General features: G+C 30.5%; 1 protein-coding gene and 2 pseudogenes across 1 annotated transcript; 2 read left to right on the forward strand and 1 right to left on the reverse strand.

The window, feature by feature from the left end:
• Nucleotides 1-5194: 5194 nt before the first annotated feature.
• Nucleotides 5195-6229, forward strand: LOC114162940 (uncharacterized). Its single transcript, XM_028046955.2, has one exon. The coding sequence runs from the start codon at nucleotides 5291-5293 to the stop codon at nucleotides 6179-6181; it is 891 nt and encodes a 296-aa protein (XP_027902756.2). The 5' UTR covers nucleotides 5195-5290; the 3' UTR covers nucleotides 6182-6229.
• Nucleotides 6230-8047: 1818 nt separating this feature from the next.
• LOC114162525 (glucan endo-1,3-beta-glucosidase, basic isoform pseudogene) lies at nucleotides 8048-10236 on the reverse strand (annotated as a pseudogene).
• A 4057-nt stretch (nucleotides 10237-14293) lies between these two features.
• Nucleotides 14294-20239, forward strand: LOC114162533 (uncharacterized; annotated as a pseudogene).
• The last annotated feature ends 206 nt before the right edge of the window (nucleotides 20240-20445 follow it).

The following is a 20445-nucleotide window of genomic DNA, read 5'->3' on the forward strand; positions in this document are numbered from 1 at the left end:
TTATAGACTCCCTCGTTGAAGACATATCGGCATAAACAGCGCAAATAATATATTGACATGAAGAGAGAGAAGATAGGTGGACACATGAGATTTAGGGTATATATCGGTCTAGTAAGAACAATAATGCATACGCTATTAGAGCATAGCTTATAAGAACCACTTCTGCAACAGATTCAACAATGGACAAAGGATGGTCCAATCTTTGACTTGAAATTAACTCTAGTAATAAAGGATTTTGTAAATGACATCAGAAATAGATGAAAAGATGTTTAGACACAATTAAACACATATACTTTAATATTACTTACATATCTAGGGAAGAAAATAAGTGTGTAAACAAACTGACTAATGTATAGGAATTGACTCATGTGCCAAAGTTCTTTTAACTTTGTGGTATACTCCTAACTTGTTCGGTTAAATTTCAAAAGTAAGTTTGGTTTGCCAAAATTTAGATTTGCTTAAATTGATTGTTTGTTTTTATATATCGTCTACTTTTTATCTTGAGCTAGTAGCTCAAAGATGTTTTTTATAAATAAAGAAACAAAATTAATATTACATGTACTTCATATATTCTTTACATTTATCACCATTGAAATTTTTTGTACACTATGGTGTTCATACATAAAGTAAAACAACAAATGTGTAAACTAAAAATTAATTAAAAAGTAGAAAGTAATAAATGTATAATTTAGAAAATAATAAAACATTGAATTATTCAGTCCATACTTTCCATGCATTTGTGACGAAGGAATAACTTTTAGACTTAGGAGTGTGTCGCATCCAAAATGGATATATTCAACATTAGAATATTATTAACGAAGATTTGAGTGGTGTAGCAAAAGCATTGGATTCGGTTTTCTTGCATCTATATATAGGGAGGCTTCACAGGTGCAGTTGAATAGGAGAAGAAGAAGAAGAAGGTAGAGAAGAAAAAGATAAGAGTTATTATGTCAAACTACTACGAACTCATGGCGGCTGAAATGGCAGCGAAATGGTCGAACAACGGTACTTCAAACTCATTCAACAACCGTGGCAGTGGGAGCCAAAATTTCTCGAATGCAAAGATCAACAGTGGTGCATATTCCGGCGATCGGAACAGGTATAACAGCTCAAACCACTACGGTGAACGTGTTATTCATAACAGTGGCACTTTCAATGGTAATGGTAACGGAGGCTTTATAGAGGGTGGCTTTAACTCCTCCACTAGTAACTACTACTATTAGTTTTTCATAATATGCTGCACAATATTATGGTCTAATGTCTTATGTTTATTACCAATAAATGTAATGTTTTCCAGTTATCACTAAACTTTACTATTTGTAATGCTGCTGCTCCATAATAAAGACCTTTACGTTGCAGTTAATTTCTCCATTTAGATTTTTTTTTTCTGTGTGAAAGATCTCCGATGGTTTTTAATTGGTTCTTTATTTATTAACTATGTTGAGTTACCTCTACTTAAATATGAATTTCTTTTGATAAATACACCAGTTCATGATACAAAATATTTGAGTTAATTATATTACACATTTATTAAAAAAAAACTAAAAGAGACTTGTATATATAAGTTTTCTAATTTACTTAATAAACTATGATTATTTGAATAATTTCAATGGAAATTTAAATAAGAATGAGTATGATATATATATATATATATATATATATATATATATATATATATATATATATATATACTCATTTTCATTTTTATACTCAATTTAAAAAATTAGGTAGTATTATCTATATTTATACTCGTCTAGAACTAGTACATATACAAAGAATATACAAAGAAGAATAACATTACATTGACACTTATAAATTTTGTATCCATATTATTTTATTTTTTAATTTTTCTTTTTCTTCACAAATATAAAAAGTTTTTATTTAATAACTCTTTTACCTCTGAATCAACCGGTAAACTTTAGTGTAAAATAATATTTTCCTATAGGAAAGAAAATGGGTCCGCACATATTCGACCATGACCCATTTTCAAGTACAACACTTAGGTTAAAAGCTGAAATAAAAAAGCATTACTCACTTAATGAGATCTGTAGAAAATCTTGAGGTCGTCGATTAATGACTTCGGAATATCTTATGTGTAATTGAAAAATTAAAGAACTTATCAATACTTACGACACAACTTTGAGTCACTATACATTAATTATGTATTAATCAGATTCAAATGTGAGGTCGTTTGTTATTAACTTCAAATAATTAATAATCATAACTTTGCATATGATTTCAATGAGGGAAGGTAATGAGTTGGGTTAGGTAAGATTAGTGTTTATTAGTGACAAAATAATTTATGTCTTATCCGTCATACACCTATATACCTGTTTATAAAATATTTGCAAAATTTTGTAAAATTTACGGATATACGTGGATATTACAAATATCTAAAAATATATATTTTATAAATTTTTTAAAATAAAATATAAATTAAATTAAATTTTAACTTTAATTAAATTGAACCTAATAAAATATAAACTAAATTTTAATTTTAATTAAATTTAACTTAATAAAATAAATTAATTTTAATTTTAATTTTTTGTGGATAATGGATACCTATGGATACAAATGGTACGATACCCACACCTGATCTAACGGATATTTAGATGAATAGATGTTATCTACCACGAATTTTGTCCGCGAATACTATAAACACAAATATTTTAACCAGATATCCTAGGTTTAATTGCAAAAAAAGTCTATATCATTTATGTTTTCTCTTATAGTCTTGTTTTTTTGTCCTTTTTTTTAACTTCAGTTTAATCCTTTATAATTTTAAAGCAATTTAAATTTTTCATTTCATCATTAAAATTAACTCTATTAATAATTAAACCGTTTTAATAATTTGAAATTATCAGAAGTTGTCAAAGTTAAGCTATGTCTTGAACTAATTATGTTAAACTAAAATAACTTTTTTTTTATATGTAAAATTTTATCCTAAATAGTATTTATTTTCGTCTTGGAAAGATAATTTTTATAACACTTATTATGCATTAATATCATTCTAATCAATTCAACAATATTTTTTACTGGGTAGTATTGTCATAGAAAATTTAGATTTTCAATATCTCAAATCAGATTCATGATTCATAGGAAGTAATATGTATAATTTAGTATAAGAAGGACAAAAGTGAATATTAAAAAATCTCTCGAAACGAACACAATGCTAATGCTAATGTGAAACTCTAACAACTTGTGCCTGGGTCAATTAATTATTTTTCTACCAGTTTTGTTTAAGTATTGTATGAAATGAAGTAATCTTTTTTTCAATTTTTTCCCAAACATGATCATGTTCGTGAAATTAATATATTGGAAATAAATGATTGAGTTGCAAATTTGATTAGAGTTTTCATGTCAACTTTAATTAGTGTTGTTTACCTTTCAAATTTTATAAAACTTGAGTTTACTTTGTTTATTTATAACAAATTAACACTTTCTTAAAGTTTTTAAAGTCTAATACAATAGCTTTTTCTAATATATGATAACTTAATTAAAAAGATATTTTACAATACAATACTTAAGTTCAATCCAAAAATATCATAATACTTTAAAAAATAATAGGGATTTCCTCATTTAGTATATACAAATGATTTTCCTATTTTACTCTTCATAATATTTTAAAATTATAATACAAAAATTACAATAAAGGATATCAATTTAACTAAAAAAGGAATAAATTAAAATGTAATGGATTGAAAAAAAGAAGATAATAAAAAAATAGTATTAAAAAGAAATATCCGAGCACGTCTTACAATAAATTTAGATTGTAAGTATTTAGAACATTTGATTTGATATAATTAAACTTCTTATAAAATAAATGGATAAAATATTTAATTGTTTTACAACAATAAAATCTTTTTAATATACTCACTGTAATTTCTCTTTTAATAAATTTTAAAAAATTACATTAGCTTTATTTCATGGTAAGGTTATATAGTATGAAAATTATTTATGCAAAATCTTAGAAAACAAAAATGAAAAATATGAGATAGTCTCAACCACTCAATAATGTTACAAAATCTATTGTTTTTGAATATTTTCTTAGAATAGAGTGGTTGTTCTATAGACTAAACCACTTTTGATTTGGACCAATCCATTCAACCCACGCAACCTAAGAATAAAGAACCCTCGTAGGATCGATCGATCACAAACACCTGCATCTTCCACGCAAAGCAAATTGTCCTTATCATAACGTCTAATTTTTCTTTCTCTGTTAAAACATGAAATCAAAAGGCTTATATCTAACACTGATGCTGAAGAAAATTCAGTGGATCCAAATAAAAATCTCAGTAAAGAGGATTTATTCTCTGACCAAATAGTGTGCAATAATTAATAAAAGGTTGTGTTTGAAGGTTTGTGCTAAGTTTCTTATTTGGCAATTGGATTTGATTTTAAGACTTGAACAGAGGATTGATGCAATACCCTGGCCATTATTAAGTGTTTGGTTTCAATGATTCTATTCCGTTTATTCATTTTGAATGACTTAGAAGAGCCAAGAACCCAACCCTTCATTCGCATCATATTCTCCGATGCTATTTTCCATAATTAGAGCAAGGTTCTATGGCTTTATAATAATATAAATATAGTGCCGCTAGCGCTCACAATAAAAAAAATATTAAAAGTTTCACGTAGACGGGAAATAAGATTGATTTATAATATATAAGTGGGTGCAAATCCTCATCTTATAAATTAGTTTTGTGGAGTTGGTTAAGTTTAAAGACCACTTCTAACATAATATCAAAGCTATTGTTTAGAAAAATAAAATTAAAAGTTTATCATAACAAATTTTTCTAAAAACATTTTGTTCCACTCGATATACAAACAAATAATAGTAAAAGATAGTCCGAAATGAATATCAAAAAATTGTATTAAACTATCAATTTAGAATATATATTGATAAGTTATATTTTTATGTCATATGAATTATATTTATTGAGAGATTATGGTTCCATATGGTTAAATGACATTAGTCTTATAAGACATTTAACACCAGTTTTACACCAAAACCTCAAGACAATAGTGTTATGAATTTTTATTCTTATATAATTTTTAACTTTATCTTTTCTATCCAATATAGGACTTTTAATTCAGACTTAAACGATTTTCGATATATATATATATATATATATATATATATATATATATATATATATATATATATATATATATATATATATATATATATATATTCATAATTATGTAGCTATAAAAAAAAACTCAGACATCCTCACTGCTATAAACTTCTTTGTCCAAATTTAGTTACATTCTCGTACTCGTATATCCAATGGGAACTGCGCACAGTAGTCACACTAATCTTGGAAGCGAATGCACTTCTTATGATGCAGGTGCCAATGGTAGCATAGCGCGTTGGGGGAACTCATTTGAAGTTTCCATGGGTCATAACAAAGAAAACGACCACACAGAGGTTTGGGCTGTGAAATACAAAACATGTCAGAAAAAGAACACATGTGGTTTTAACCTCAAGGCAAGCCGTGACAGCAACGGTGTCGAGAGCATACATTTCGGAATAGGCGACTTTGCCGACAACAAAACCGAATTCGCCTTGAAAATCACGAGGGTCGGTCGCGACGGTCTCCGAGGAGGGATATGCGGCATCGATTCTTGCAATGCTCCGGTGTCCTTCACAAGGGCCAAACAAGATCACACCATAGAGACAACCATTGTTGCGTACGGTTGTTCCTTCAGAGAGGGTCTTTTTGTTTTGGAGATGAAGAAAAAGGTTAACGCCGAGCATGCTTATATGGTGAACATGGCACACTATTATGTCACCAATGATGTTGGTGTTTCTGTTGAGGCCAAAATTCAGCGCAGGCAAAGTTGTTTCGGTGTTGAAGTGGAAGGTCCTTTCAAGCACCCCAGTGAAGAGTTGCGTAAGGTCCTTGTGAAAACGCGTAGAACAGGAGTTTGGTCGCGTAGTGCGTGTTCTCATTGCAACGTGGTAGCAAAGAGTGGGGGTGCAAAGAGTGGAGAATCCAATTCATCGTTGAAAGCACAACCAAGTCCCCAGAAAGGGCATGATGTAGTAGGTCAAATTTCTAATCATGCTTTCTCCAGCAGTATCAAGGAACAATACAACAAAGGTCTTATCAATTCAAGTGGATACACCACAGGTTCTATGAATAATTCTATAATATTCATAGATTGTAATTTTTGAACTTGTGTTTTTGGGAATAATTAACAAGTGTGGAAATGTTTTACTTTATGTATTTAAACATTAGTTTGTTGAAATAAAGAGATGGGGAATGGCTATTCTTCGATTAACTTCATTAATCCACTCCATGTTTACCAAATCTGAAATTACAAAGGCCTCGTTTAATTGGTAACGTAATTTTCCTTTTGAGTAATTGTTGGAATTCTCACGTTGATTAAAATAAAGTAATTTTATGGAGATGCAAACCTTACTTTACAAGATGATATCATAGTCATTGTTTAAAAAGTTTATCCATCTTATAGTGAGATTTTTTGAACATTCTGTTTCACCTGCTATCAGGCCGCTAATAAACTATTTATTAATTTTTAGTTCCACATCCAAGATGTGTATACCTCGGTATAACGGGGTGTGTTGAAAACCCCCATCAAATAGAAATAAGATAATTTTGTTGGAATATAAATCTCACCTTACAACCTGATTTGATAGGATTGAGTTATATTTAAAAAGTCCACTTCTTATCATCAACCACATGTTGAAAGAACTTCCACGAGTTATGATGATGAATTGAGTTTTGACCTCTTCTTTGTTTTTTTGTCCAAGTGGGTATGCACTATACATAAAGTGTGAAAATTCCAAATAATATGAAGAATTAATTCCAACTAAGTCTTCCAATGTCAAGTTAACCAACCATGTGTCTCTTTTTCTTCCACAGAATCAAAAAATGGTTTAACTTAAAGTATGGACATACAAAATAGTATACGATTCGTTATAAAGAACTTGCAATCAAACATTGCAATAGATATCTTTTATCCAAGAAATTTAAGTATAGAAAAAAATAAATTTTGAAACTTATGATTTTCTCTATAAATACGTAAATTGAACAATTGTATGTAAATTTCTTTCATGATTTTTACTGATAATGTTTTAATAAAAATTATTTGATATTGATCCATTTTTCATATATTTTAAATAGCAATGAACTTTAAAGAGAGTTTTGATATAACACTCTTATTCTATATAAAAACTCAATATCTCACTAAAAAAATAATTTTTATGTGGACATTTTGTAATGATAAGAACAAAATAATAACAAATTCTGTAATAATTTTTCAATATCTGTGACAAACTCTATCTTATAAACTATGTCAAATTTAGTGACAAATAAATGTCTTTTGTAAATCTTACGTCAAAGTCATCACGAAATTATTTTAGTCATAACAATATATGTGATATCAATCAGGTGTTCATTTTTAAAACTGTGTCATAAACATAGTTGCAAAATGTACGGAGAGAAAAAAAGAGAATGTGTAATGATTTTTGTAACGACAACTTCGAACATTGCAACTGGTGTGTTGCAAATTTTTTCATAGACAGAAAAAATAGTCTCTAAAATAGACAAACTCTATTTTAAAGTGACTAAGAAATTAGCATTCCTTTAAAGTAAAACTCTTGTTGCTCTAAGCGACATCATTTAAGCACCACAATACTTGCTTAATACTTGCTTAACGGGTATCGCTAAACAAATATACATTGTAAGAAATGGTTAAATTAATTGAAAACCAACCCGGGTTATTGTTAAGGAACGAGAATCAGTGATCTTAAATTTCAAATATATATATATATATATATATATATATATATATATATATATATATATATATATATATATATATATTACTTTTTTTATATATGGTTGTGACGTCTCTATTATCTTATTTTATTTTATTATTGTTCATTATCAATTAAAATAATTAAAATAATAACGTGAAATAAAATCTTGATATAAAAAGGTGGACAATAGTGTCTCAATTAATACAAACATTCCAATGTTTATTTCACACAAACAACACTCTCCCTTATTTTTGTGGGTCAAATCACGTGGCTTTTCATGTCCAATATTTTGACATTACACTTAATTTTAGGAGAAGTGTTGAATGTAACAACTTTGTATTTCCTTTATCCACTAAAATTAAATGGATACTTCTTTTTTTTGTTGGCAGAGAAGAGTCCGAAATGGTTCTCTATGCCAGAAACCTTTTGATTCTCATCAAACATAGCAAATATATAGATCTCTGTGGGTTTTGAAGGCCTTCTAGGGCTACCTGTTTTAGCACGACGAATCAAATTATTTAAGAAGGTTTTTGCGTTGTAATAACTGGCGTCTGACTCTCCATCTGATGGCCACCCACTCTCGGACACAACAACATCCACATAACCAATTTCAGTGTTATCAATTGCAGCATGTACCGAATCCAACATAGCATCAAACAAATTCTTGTATTTGTATTTACCTCTAATACCACAACCTGTGTTGAGGTGAAAAGAGCATAGTCAAGTGATACGTCATTATGGTTATTAGAGTAACCATAATAAGGGTAGACATTGGCTAGTAAAGGTGCATTTGCATATACCAAATACCCGATTATGGGTTTTATGTACGACTTCACATCATCTCTGAAGGAACCTTGTGATGGGGGGTAAGTGTTTCCTAACATGCTCATGTCAATGGCTGTTGTGACCTTAATTTGATCCTGAAGGCCTTTATCCCTAATAGCTTTGTATATATTTTGGATTGCAGGTAGAACGTATTTGGCAAACTTAGAGGATTCTTTAGAGGGATTCACTTCGTTGCCAACTGCGATGTACTTGATTTTGGCACTTGGCAAGAAGTCCAAGACATTGTTTTGTACCCAAGTAATAGCATTGTTAGGGAAGGTGGCAAGAGATTGAAGGTCAATGTTTGGCACCCAAGAATGAGTTCGATGTTTGAACCTTTAAGTGCATATAGAGTATTTTGATTAGGATCAAAGATTCTCATTTTTGTTATATTGGTTGATTTGTAAAGGCTTACAACTTCACTTACCGGAGGCAAATTGTCACCTAATGTGCCATAACACATGCCAATTTGAGCATCTGTTAACCAAGACATGAAAATTGTAATATCTAAAATTAAAATGTTGCAAGCATATGTTATAAGTAATGATATTAAGCACTATAAGAAATGAATCGTTCAACATATGTCCACATGGTTGAAACTTCGTAAATCTTAAAACTTTTTTTTTCACAAGGTTACAACATGTGTAAAAAGTGTGAACTCGCTATTATTTTTTATTAAACTTCGTATATATTCTTATCATAAAAATTACGTAATACAAAAATTACACAATAAAAATTATAAAGAAATTCATTGTAACAATAAATTAAGTTGAAAAAAAAAATACTTTTTATACAAATAATAAAAGAAATAAATTTGATTAGTATTCATTAGATCAACTCGTTTAAATAAAAGGAATTCTTCAAAAAAAAATGTACAACTTTTCAAAAATAAATAGAAGATTAAAATGTTTAATATGGATTTAACTATTTTAAAAAATAAATTATAATTACATAGTATATCTTCGCTTATAAACACGAATTTTATTTATACGATAAAATTTGTGTAATTATATATATATTTTTTGTATTATTTTATATCTATCAACTAGTTTAACGTGAGTTAACATTTCCACAATGTATTTTTTATATATATTGGTTGGAGCACTGCATATACTTCCTATATTTTTTTTTTTGCTAAAAAGAACAATTAATTAATCAGATCAAACGTTTCTCATTTAATTAATTAGATAAAGTATCAACTAGTAAGTTATAATTTAGGAGTTTGCCTACGAGTATTTAGCATATTCACTTGAAGTTAATTTATTAACAAGCTTATTTTTATGGACATATGACATTTTTTTAAAGATGAATGCTTGTAGAATTCTATATATTGTGAGCATTATTAAATGAGGTGAAGCTTACTTTAAAGAAATAGTTTTGTTATAGCTTTATTGTGACATTTTATAAGAAAATCGATCATTTGAAAATAAAATAAAAGAAATATTAATTTCTGAATTGACTAAGATTACGAGTGGCATTTACATAAAATACTGTAATATTATGCATGTAATGGTAGAAGTAAATATAGAACCTGCAGTGCGAAGGTTTATAGTGAAAATTTGGAGAAGAAGAATGAGAGTAGAGAATGAGAAGATCTTGATAGTAACGAAGAGAGAATCCATGGTGAACAATCTAACACACAATTAAAATAACTTGGAAGAAATTGATGATCACACTTGGTTCTTGTCTCCTTATATATATACACTCACCATCAATGTCTTACAAGTAATTTCAATTAATTATAAAAATATATAAAAATAAATATCGTGTTTTCTATGTATATCCACATAAATAAATATCCTTATCTTATAATATCTCCATAATAAAGAGAAAAAAGAAATAGATGTAGCTGTGTTGTTAAGAAGAATACCGTGTCTTTAATAGTATTGTGCTGAAAACTGTGCTGGCACATTGTGTATATTATTACTTTATCACATTTTGACTGAAAATAACAAATATAGTATTTATATTATTCTTTATAAAAGTTTCAGTAAATTTTATATTAATTAATTTTTTCCTTTTTAACAAAAATTTGCATGTTATTTCATCCATATAAGTGAGTATATCAACTCATCTATTTTACTTCAAAAATGATAATTAACAACTTTATAAATATCGATTGTACATACTTTGAAAGAGTATATTTTCATTTACAAAAATTCCTAATAATAACACAGAATCCATATTTTTGACTAAAAATTAGTAAAAAAGTATTTAAGATGGAAAAATGTGCTATTACTTTCTATATTTCCCATAATATATTAAGAAAAGACTCAAACAGTGTTCATCGTTGGACCACATCACGTTACCACTGTTACTACAGTCAATGCCAGGAAAATGAAGTTTTGACAAATTTTTTTTATAAAGTTGACAAACCTTTTATAATAAGATTAAAGTAGATTAATTTTTCTAAATTTTAATCAAATAAAAATAGCATATTTTTTACTTTACTTAATAGTTTATCAAATTTTGTCAGAAAAAAACTTTGTTAATTGATATTTTCCTATTTAATATGCTTCCTAATGTATCTAACAAAGTAATATGAACATTGCCTATATACACCAATTCTTTTTATGCTGACACTTGTCCTTTTCAATAGATTTCTAGTCATTTCTACTTTTTGTTTTGCTTTAATACACATCCTATCTAGTGACACCTGTTTCTTTTTGGGATATTTGTGGAATTTCATTAGTTTTTAGTTTGTTTTTATTCTCATGATCTTATTATCATATGAGAATGTTTATTAATAATTAATTTTAGTAAAAAGTGATAAATTTGGATATAAATTTATAAAATAAAAAAAATTATTATTTACTAAAATATTTATTATTATAAATAAAAATTTATAATTTGTTATTAATTAATTAAAGATTAATTTAAAATTAATTATTTTGATAACAAAAATTTTTGTATCTAATATTTAGTGACAAATTTTTTTTATAGTTAAATTTTAAAAAACAATGATAAGTTTTTATTAATAATAATGACTATTTTATCAACAAATAATTTTTTCTTTCGCAAAATAGTATTTAAATTGTTCACTAAAATTGATTATTAATCGGATATTTTTTTGTAATGAGTGTTCATTCTTTACACTTTTTTTTTGTCATTTAATTCTCTCTCTATGTTTTACACCGATATCTATGTGTAGTCTAAAACTTTCAAAGTTGACGATGTGTTTTTGAACATGTAGTATTGTGAGGATGGTTAAATATATTTTGATATATTAACTTTCACTTGAAAAATAAAATTAGTTCATTTTTGAAACTTTCACTACTAAAAATTCTTATATTATATGAAATTTTTTTTGTAAATTTTTTTAGAAAATTTACAAGAAAATACTTTTTTCTTCTATTTTTTGTAAGAATCTTAATTGGTAGGTATTCTTTTGTGGATAATTATTTTCTGTAAAATTATAAAATTAGTAAGTATTTCCTATAAAATTTGTTGTGAAAAGTGTTTTATGCAAAATATTTTGCAAAAAAATTGACAGCAATTGTTTTTTTCATAACAAAATTTATAAGTATTTTATACCAACAAAATTTCAAAATAAAATTGGCAGGAAATATGAATTTTTTTAATAATGTTTGGTCTCTCATCTTTAAAAATGTGTAAATTTAGTCATTTTAACCAAAATTTTTTAAAAATATTGTTCATGAAACATTTGTTAATTATAGAAATTCAACTTTTTTTGTCACTGTATAAAAAATTAAACATAATACAATTAATATGAAATTTATTATAGTAATTAAATATTTTTTCAATATGAAAATAAGTAATAACAAATAAAATAAAAGTAAAAATAATAAAAATATATTAACATATCAAATAATATATATATATATATATATATATATATATATATATATATATATATATATATATATATATATATATATAGTGATGAATATACATATAATATGGTGAAGCTTATTTTAAAGATATAGTTTTTGTTATCTTTAAGGTAACACAGATTTTTAAGAAAACCAATCATTTGAAAAAGAAAATTAAAAAAAAAATTAACTTCTGAATTGACTCAGATTAAAAGTGATATTTGCAGATAATACTGTAATATTGGAAATAAATGAGAACCTGTAGTACGAAGGTTAATAGTGAATAGTCGGAGACAATGAAAACATCTTGATAAAGAAAATGTAACACACCACAAAATAATTTGAATTACACTTGGTTCCTCAATCCTCTTTATATACACTCACCATCCATGTCTTACAAATAATTTGAACTACAAAAAATCTATATGAATAAATATCGTGTTTTCTATGTATACCCACATAATTAGTACTCAATATCCTTATCTTATAACATCTCCATAAACAAAGAAAAAAAAATTGATGTAGCTGTGTTATTAAGAAGAGTACTCACTAACACAAAAAAGACCTTTAACGTCACTCCAATAACGTCTACCTAAAAAAAGTCCAACGTTAAAAATGAGCGGTGGCATTTTTGTAAATAACGAGACATTTTTAACGTCTGACGTGGAGCGGGCAGACGTTACTTAACGTCTGTTAAAAAATACCCCGACGTCACTAAAAAAAAGATGTCGGCCCCCAGCTCGGCAGACGTCCCTTGACGTCGGACCAGCGCGCGCCAGACGTCCCTTTACGTCGGCCCCTCCTACCCCCGACGTCACTTAACGTCGGACATAACACCCCCGACGTTAAGTTTCAGTTTATCTCTGCACGAAACGCAGAAACCCTCGCGCTGTTCATCGTTTCCGCGAGAGTTCCCGCCGGCGACGCCATTTCCGACCCCCTCCAGGTGAGTTTCGAAAGGTTTTCGCCATCAAACTTGTTGGGGTTTGATTATGGGTTGATTTTACGCGTTTTGAACCGATTATTTTCCATTTTCATCCCCATTTGCAACGTTTTGAGATTCGTCCCACTTGCTCTTCGTTCCCATTTGGCCAGCAGTGTGCGGAGACCCTAGACTTCCTCTCAAAGTTCGTCTTTCAATTAGAAGAGGTTAGTTTTTCATTGTATGTATATATTTGTTCATTGTATGTATAGAATTACTTGTATTAATTTATAAATGTCATTATAGTTTTAGTCTTAGACTATTTTTTTGTTAATTTTTTTGGCCTATTTTTTTATTTTATTTAAAATTTTATAATAATATTTGTAAAATTAGTAAATAAAATTATATTTATTATTAGATATATGCATGTTTAAATAATTCTCATTGCATTTTATTTTTGAATATTATTGTTGCAGTGTTATTTTATATATGTAGATTTATTATACTTATAGTATACAGTGAGCGAAACTTAGTTCCCGTTTGAGATTTAATACAAATGATTAAATTTTTAATCGTTTGTATTAAATCTTGAATTGTCCGATTGGACAGTTTGAAAAAATTATTTTTCATAATTTGCTACAATGTGTACATTGAGGTTTACGCATAAATTTCATAAAATTTCGATTGAGACTAATTTGTGTTGTTCTCTGGATGCATACTTGATTGTGATCATGATTAATCACTTTCATTTCGTGTACTTCAGAGACCAATGCGAAATGCTGTCGAAATTTTGTGAAATTTATGATGTTTGACTTATTTGTACATGTGTTAGCAAATTATGAAAAATAATTTTTTCGAATGGGTAGGGCCTCACCTTGTGAGAGTTAAAAGTTTGAGATTGATCGAGTTTTTTACGAACATAGTATGGATCAAAGCTGGATGAATGAGCGTCGCATAAGTGAAGAGTATGAAAAGGGGGTTTCTGAGTTTTTGCAATATGTTCAAGAACACGCAATCTCAAGTAACGGGACATATTTTTGTCCTTGTGTTCATTGTCTTAATCAAATACATCATGACGTAGGAACAATGCGTGATCATCTATTCATCTTTGGTATAATGAGAAGTTATACACTTTGGACTTGGCATGGAGAAGTATTAGACAAGCCTACAACGTCACGAGGAACAAATTATGTAGACGACTGAATGAATGATCATTTAGAAGATATGGTACGTGATGTTGGGGAGGAGAATTTTGGAAAAGTTCATTTATATGATTCTCTTAAGTCCGATTCAGAGGAACAATTGTACCCAGGATGCACTAACTTTACGCGACTGTCAGCAACTTTGAAATTATTCAGTTTAAAAGCAAGGCATGGATGGACGGATACAAGTTTCACATAATTGTTGGAGTTGTTAAAGGAGATGCTTCCAGAAAATAACACGTTACCTATCCGTAATTACGAAGCAAAGAAAGTTTTATGTCCAATGGGTTTGGAATATCAAAAGATACATGCATGCCCAAATGATTGTGTTTTATACAGAGACGAGTTTGCTTCACTGAAGGCGTGTCCAACATGTGGTTTATCGCGGTTTAAAAAGAAAATTGATGGAAATAGTGGTGATGAAGACAAAGATGGTCCACCTGCTAAGGTGATGTGGTACCTTCCTATAATTCCTAGATTCAAATGACTATTTTCCATTAAAGAAGATGCAAAAAACCTGAAATGGCACGTTGATGGAAGAAAGTGTGATAATCTTCTTCGACACCCAGCTGATTCTCCACAATGGAAGAAGATTGATGAAACATTTCCAGAATTTGGTGCTGAGCCAAGAAACTTAAGACTTGGACTTGCTACAGATGGTATGAATCCTTATGGGAACTTAAGTAGCAAACATAGTTCATGGCCAATTTTGCTGATGATTTATAATTTATCTCCTTTGTTGTGCATGAAGAGGAAATATATGATGTTGTCTATGATGATATCGGGTCCTAGACAACCTGGAAATGACATTGATGTGTACCTAAAGCCGTTGATCGATGATTTGAAACTATTATGGGAAGAAGGTGTCGATGTGTATGATTCATATTCTCAAGAATTGTTTTGTTTGCGTGCAATGTTGTTTTGCACCATAAATGATTTTCCAGCATATGGAAACTTGAGCGGTTACAGTGTTAAAGGTCATTTTGCATGTCCCATGTGTGAAAAAAACACGAGTTATATTCAATTGAAGCACGGTCAGAAAACTGTGTATACAAGACATCGAAAGTTTCTTCCTCGAAATCATCCTTATCGTAGAATGAAAAAGGCATTTAATGGAAGTCCTGAGGATGAAGTTGTAGCGAGATCCCGCAATGGTGAAGAAATATACAACCAAGTGGAAAACATTGACATTGTGTTTGGGAAACATCCAAAGAAAAAGACCACGGAGAAAAGCATTTGGAAGAAACGATCAATCTTCTTTAATCTTCCATATTGGTGTAAACTTGATGTACGACATTGTATAGACGTGATGCACGTTGAAAAAAATGTATGTGATAGCGTCATCGGGACTTTACTAAATGTAAAAGGAAAGACTAAAGATGGAGTTAAAGCACGACAAGATTTGGCTGAAATGGGCATCCGTTCTGAGTTACATGCACAATCAATTGGAAGACGAACCTACCTGCCTCCAGCTTGTCACACTCTTTCTAGAAAAGAAAAGCAAATTTTTTGTGAGTGTTTAAGAAGTGTGAAGGTTCCCCAAGGTTACTCTTCAAATATTAGTAGCCTTGTTTCTATGCAAGATTCAAAGTTAGTCGGTTTAAAGTCTCACGATTGTCATGTGTTGATGCAACAACTTTTACCAGTAGCTTTTCGAGCCATCTTACCTACTTCTGTCAGAGGTATTCTAACACGTTTGTGTATGTTCTTCAATGCCATATGCAAGAAAGTTATTAACCCTCGAGTGTTAGACGATTTGGAAAATGAAGCCATTAGACTATTGTGTCAATTGGAAATGTATTTTCCACCTTCATTTTTCGATATCATGGTTCATTTGATAATTCATCTTGTGAGGGAAATTCGATTATGTGGGCCAGTTTTCTTGAGATGGATGTACCCAGTGGAAAGATACATGAAGATCTTAAAGGGATATGTCAAGAATCAGTATCGACCAGAAGCTTCTATTATAGAGCGGTACATTGCAGAAGAAGCCATTGAATTCTGCTCAAGTTATATGCCAAGTTGTGAACCAATTGGAGTTCCTAAGACTAGACATGAAGGTAAATGTGAAGGTAAGGGTGTGCGTGGAGTGAAGATTCAAAGTGTTAGTAGAAAATTAGTTGATCAAGCCCATTTGTACATCTTAAACAACACTGTAGAGGTCATTCCTTAAATAACGCAACACATTGATGAAACGAAATCAGCACATCCACGAATGAGTGAAAAATGGGCACTTAATGAACATAACAAAACATTCTTATCATGGTTTAAGAAAAAGGTTTACGCGACTCCAAATGTTTCTGAAACTCTATTGAGGCTAGCTCGTGGACCGAGCAATGATGTCATTACATATGGCGGGTACTACATAAACAATCATTGTTTTTATTCAAAGATGAAAAATGACAAAAGTAGAGTTCAAAATAGTGGACCTTAACAAGATGAGTGATACAAATGAACCATTTATTATGGCTAGTCAAGCAAGACAAATTTTTTATGTCATTGATCCAGCCAATCAGAAATTGTCAGTTGTATTAGAAGGAAGAAACATGCACGTAAATGATGATGAAGATTGTCTAGACATACTTGAGACAACGTCTTTCTCATCAAGAACCATTCAAGACAAAGTTGATGATGTAACTGATGACATCCATGCTATTCGAAGTGATCACAATGAAGGCATATGGGAGAACACAATTTCTTGATAGGTGTTTATTTAATAATATTGTCACATTTACAATTTTTTTATTTTTCTTCCTGTTTTAATATAATAGAGGTTAATTGAGTATATTTTCATTGTTAACATTTCCTAATGATATGTTTCAGGTATGACAAGCTCCGGATCAGACCAGGAGGGACCTGGTAGATCTGTGACTCGGTTGCCGGATGTCACAAACCGACGAGAGAGGATGCCGGTTCACATTGATCCTTGATCGGGTGAACCCAGTGGCCCTTGGGAAAAAAGTACCATAGCTACATAGGAATGTTGGCCAAAATGAAAGTTTCTATTGCAATTGCATGTTGGGATGACGTCGCGGAGGTCGAGAAGAACCTCCTATGCCAGGATCTTGTGGTATGTTTACTTAAACCAACTATAGTATTTTTTTATGTTACTGTTAACATAACATATTTTATGTTTTAAACAACACAAATTTGAGATTACTCCGAACACTGAGCGGATTAGAAAGAAAGTCTTATCTCACATAGCCACCAGATGGAGGGACTTCAAGGCAAGGCTCACACGTTTATATGTGTTTGGAGATAGACAACATGACACTCCTTGTGAGAAGTACAAAATCTCAGAGGAGGAGTGGATGCAATTTCGTGCATGTAGAGAGTCTGGAGACTGGCAGGTTTGTTTGTTAAATTTGTTTATAGTGACACTAGTCATACATTTCTGTATTCAAACTATTAAATAATGTTATGTGTGACAGGAAAAAAGGACAGCAGCCCAACAAAGACAAAGGCTTAATGATACACCACATGTACTCTCTCGAGGTGGTTATGCATTATTGGAGAAAAAATTGAAAAAGTATCGTGCACAGTCTCTGGGACTTGAGTCCCCTGACCTAGTGGATGCAATTCCTAGGTACGAGATGTGAAAGGTTGCTCGGACTAAGTCCGATGGGCAAATGACATCACAATCAGCTCAAATCATATCTCAAAAAACAGTAAGTACAAACCTTATTTGACTATCATAGTTCATATGTTTCTCCTTTTGATTAAACTTTCTTTTGTGGTGTAGGATGAATTAATTGAGCAAGAGACTCAGGGTTCGTTTGTTGGCCATGGTCGGGACGATATACTCACAACGGCAATTGGAAGGCCAGAGCACCCAGGACGTGTGCGTGGTGTTGGAGGTGCCATTGGTCTTCGAGATTACTTTGGTCCTCCACAAAGAAGTAATGAATCGTTGAGTCAAGAGACCTTGAGGAAGATGGAGCAACAAATGGAGGAAAGATTCAACCAACGCATGGGAATTATGGAGCAATGTTTTATGGAACAACTTCAACAGCAACAACAAATACAAAGAACACTTGAAGAAAAGCTTCAGTCCATGCAGCAACAGAACATGGAATTATCCACTCAAGCTCCAACAGGACAACGTGTGAGTACAAAAGGCTCATGCTCTGGTGTAGATCATACTGACTACACAAGTCAGTATGAGCTATTGGTTGATGAAGACCCCCCGCGCATAGTGGCCATAGGACGACAACTTCAGGGTGGGGAGACTATCCATGGTGTTCCTCTATTGCCTCATCATGCGTGTGTGATGATTGATGAAGTTCGAGATCCCCATGCCCAAGTGCCTGTGCCAACTTCAGAAATCCAATTTGTTAGGGAAGCTTTAGGCACATTTATTGCTTGGCCTAAAGCATTGATCATGCCATACTTTAGCCCACCAAAGGTATTATGACATCATGTTTTTAGTAGTTCAATCTTACAATTTATAAAACTTTTAACGTCAAACCTTTCTAAATCTTCATTTCAGTCCACTCGTCCTGAAAAACAGTCGGTCCGACGTCCACGTGTTATACGTGAAGATGATGAAATGGCAGAAGCAGAAGATGATCCTCTAGGAAAGCTGCTTCTGAAATTACACAAGTTGAAAAGAGGACCGATAGAGCTAGAGTGGGAGTTAAGAGTATTTGGCCTCATGTCCCATTGTACATAAACCTGAATGATGCACTAGAGATCATTACAGGAGATAAGATGTTAAATATTTCAGTCATACAACTATGGTGCATGTAAGATTTTTTTTATTGTATTTCATATTTAAAGCAAGGAATTGGTACCTTTTAATATTATACCTAACTGTCTTCTTGTAGGTACATGGACAAAGTCATTGTGGACCAAGGTCGATCTTCCGTCTATGGATTCATTGAACCTCAAACAATTCAACCTTCGGGAAACTCACCTGACCAAATCAAACTTTATTTGCAAACATGGATGGTTGAGTCAAATAGAGAGATCTACTTTGCACCATACACTGATTCGTAAGTGTTTTTGCTAATAATATTTTGTGAAGTATTATTAATTATTTTGGCTAAGTACTTGTGATTGATGGTAGGTATCATTGGCAACTTTGTCTCATCATTCCAAGACAATGCCTAGTTGTATGGTTTTTTTCATGCCATAGGAAGATTCCACCAGCTTTTAAAAACATGTTACAAGAGTAAGTATTTTTTTTTTCAATCCTAACTTATGTATCTACTTAGTTATAAAAACTTACATATGTTTTATGTTTCCAAAATTTCATTAGAATTGTGGGTAAGCCTAGAGGCCAACAACTTAAAGTCATATATCCAAAGGTTAGAACTCATTCATTTTAAAGTTATTAATTTCTGTATGTCAACTTATGACTTTGATGTGTTTATTTTATTTGTAATGTTCAGTGTAACAAGCAAGAAGATTCCTGGGAATGTGGATATTATGTCATGTCTTGGATAAGAACAATCATTCGAGCTGCAGTTAAAGATGAATGGATAGAGGTAATTATATATATTTTTCACATATTATAAATCATATCAAACTTTAAAGAATGATATTCATACATAATAAAATTGTATTACTTTTTCAACGATTCAAGAATCCATCACCTCTGCCAGATGACATTATCCACACACTAAGACAGGAATGGGCGGCATATCTATTGGAGAGATGGAGTTGATAGCACATGAATTAGAACTCCTTTCAAAAACTTTATTGTACAAGAATTTCATGTTGAAATTTTTAGTTTGTTGTTATTTATATTAGTTTAGAATATATGTTGAAACTTAAGTTCTATTATATATAACTGTAACTCCAGAATTGTGCTGAAAGTATTATGAAATTGTTCTGGGAATTTTCTGATTTTCAGGTGTATGGATGTTGTAA

Source organism: Vigna unguiculata, chromosome 9 (genome assembly GCF_037176805.1).
Source record: "Vigna unguiculata cultivar grain cowpea cultivar isolate G323 ecotype 2 chromosome 9, ASM3717680v1, whole genome shotgun sequence".
Taxonomy (NCBI): Eukaryota; Viridiplantae; Streptophyta; class Magnoliopsida; order Fabales; family Fabaceae; genus Vigna; species Vigna unguiculata.

Bases quoted from the DNA above. Each gene is read 5' to 3' on its own strand.
- LOC114162940 (XM_028046955.2), top strand. From the start codon at position 5,291: ATGGGAACTGCGCACAGTAGTCACACTAATCTTGGAAGCGAATGCACT.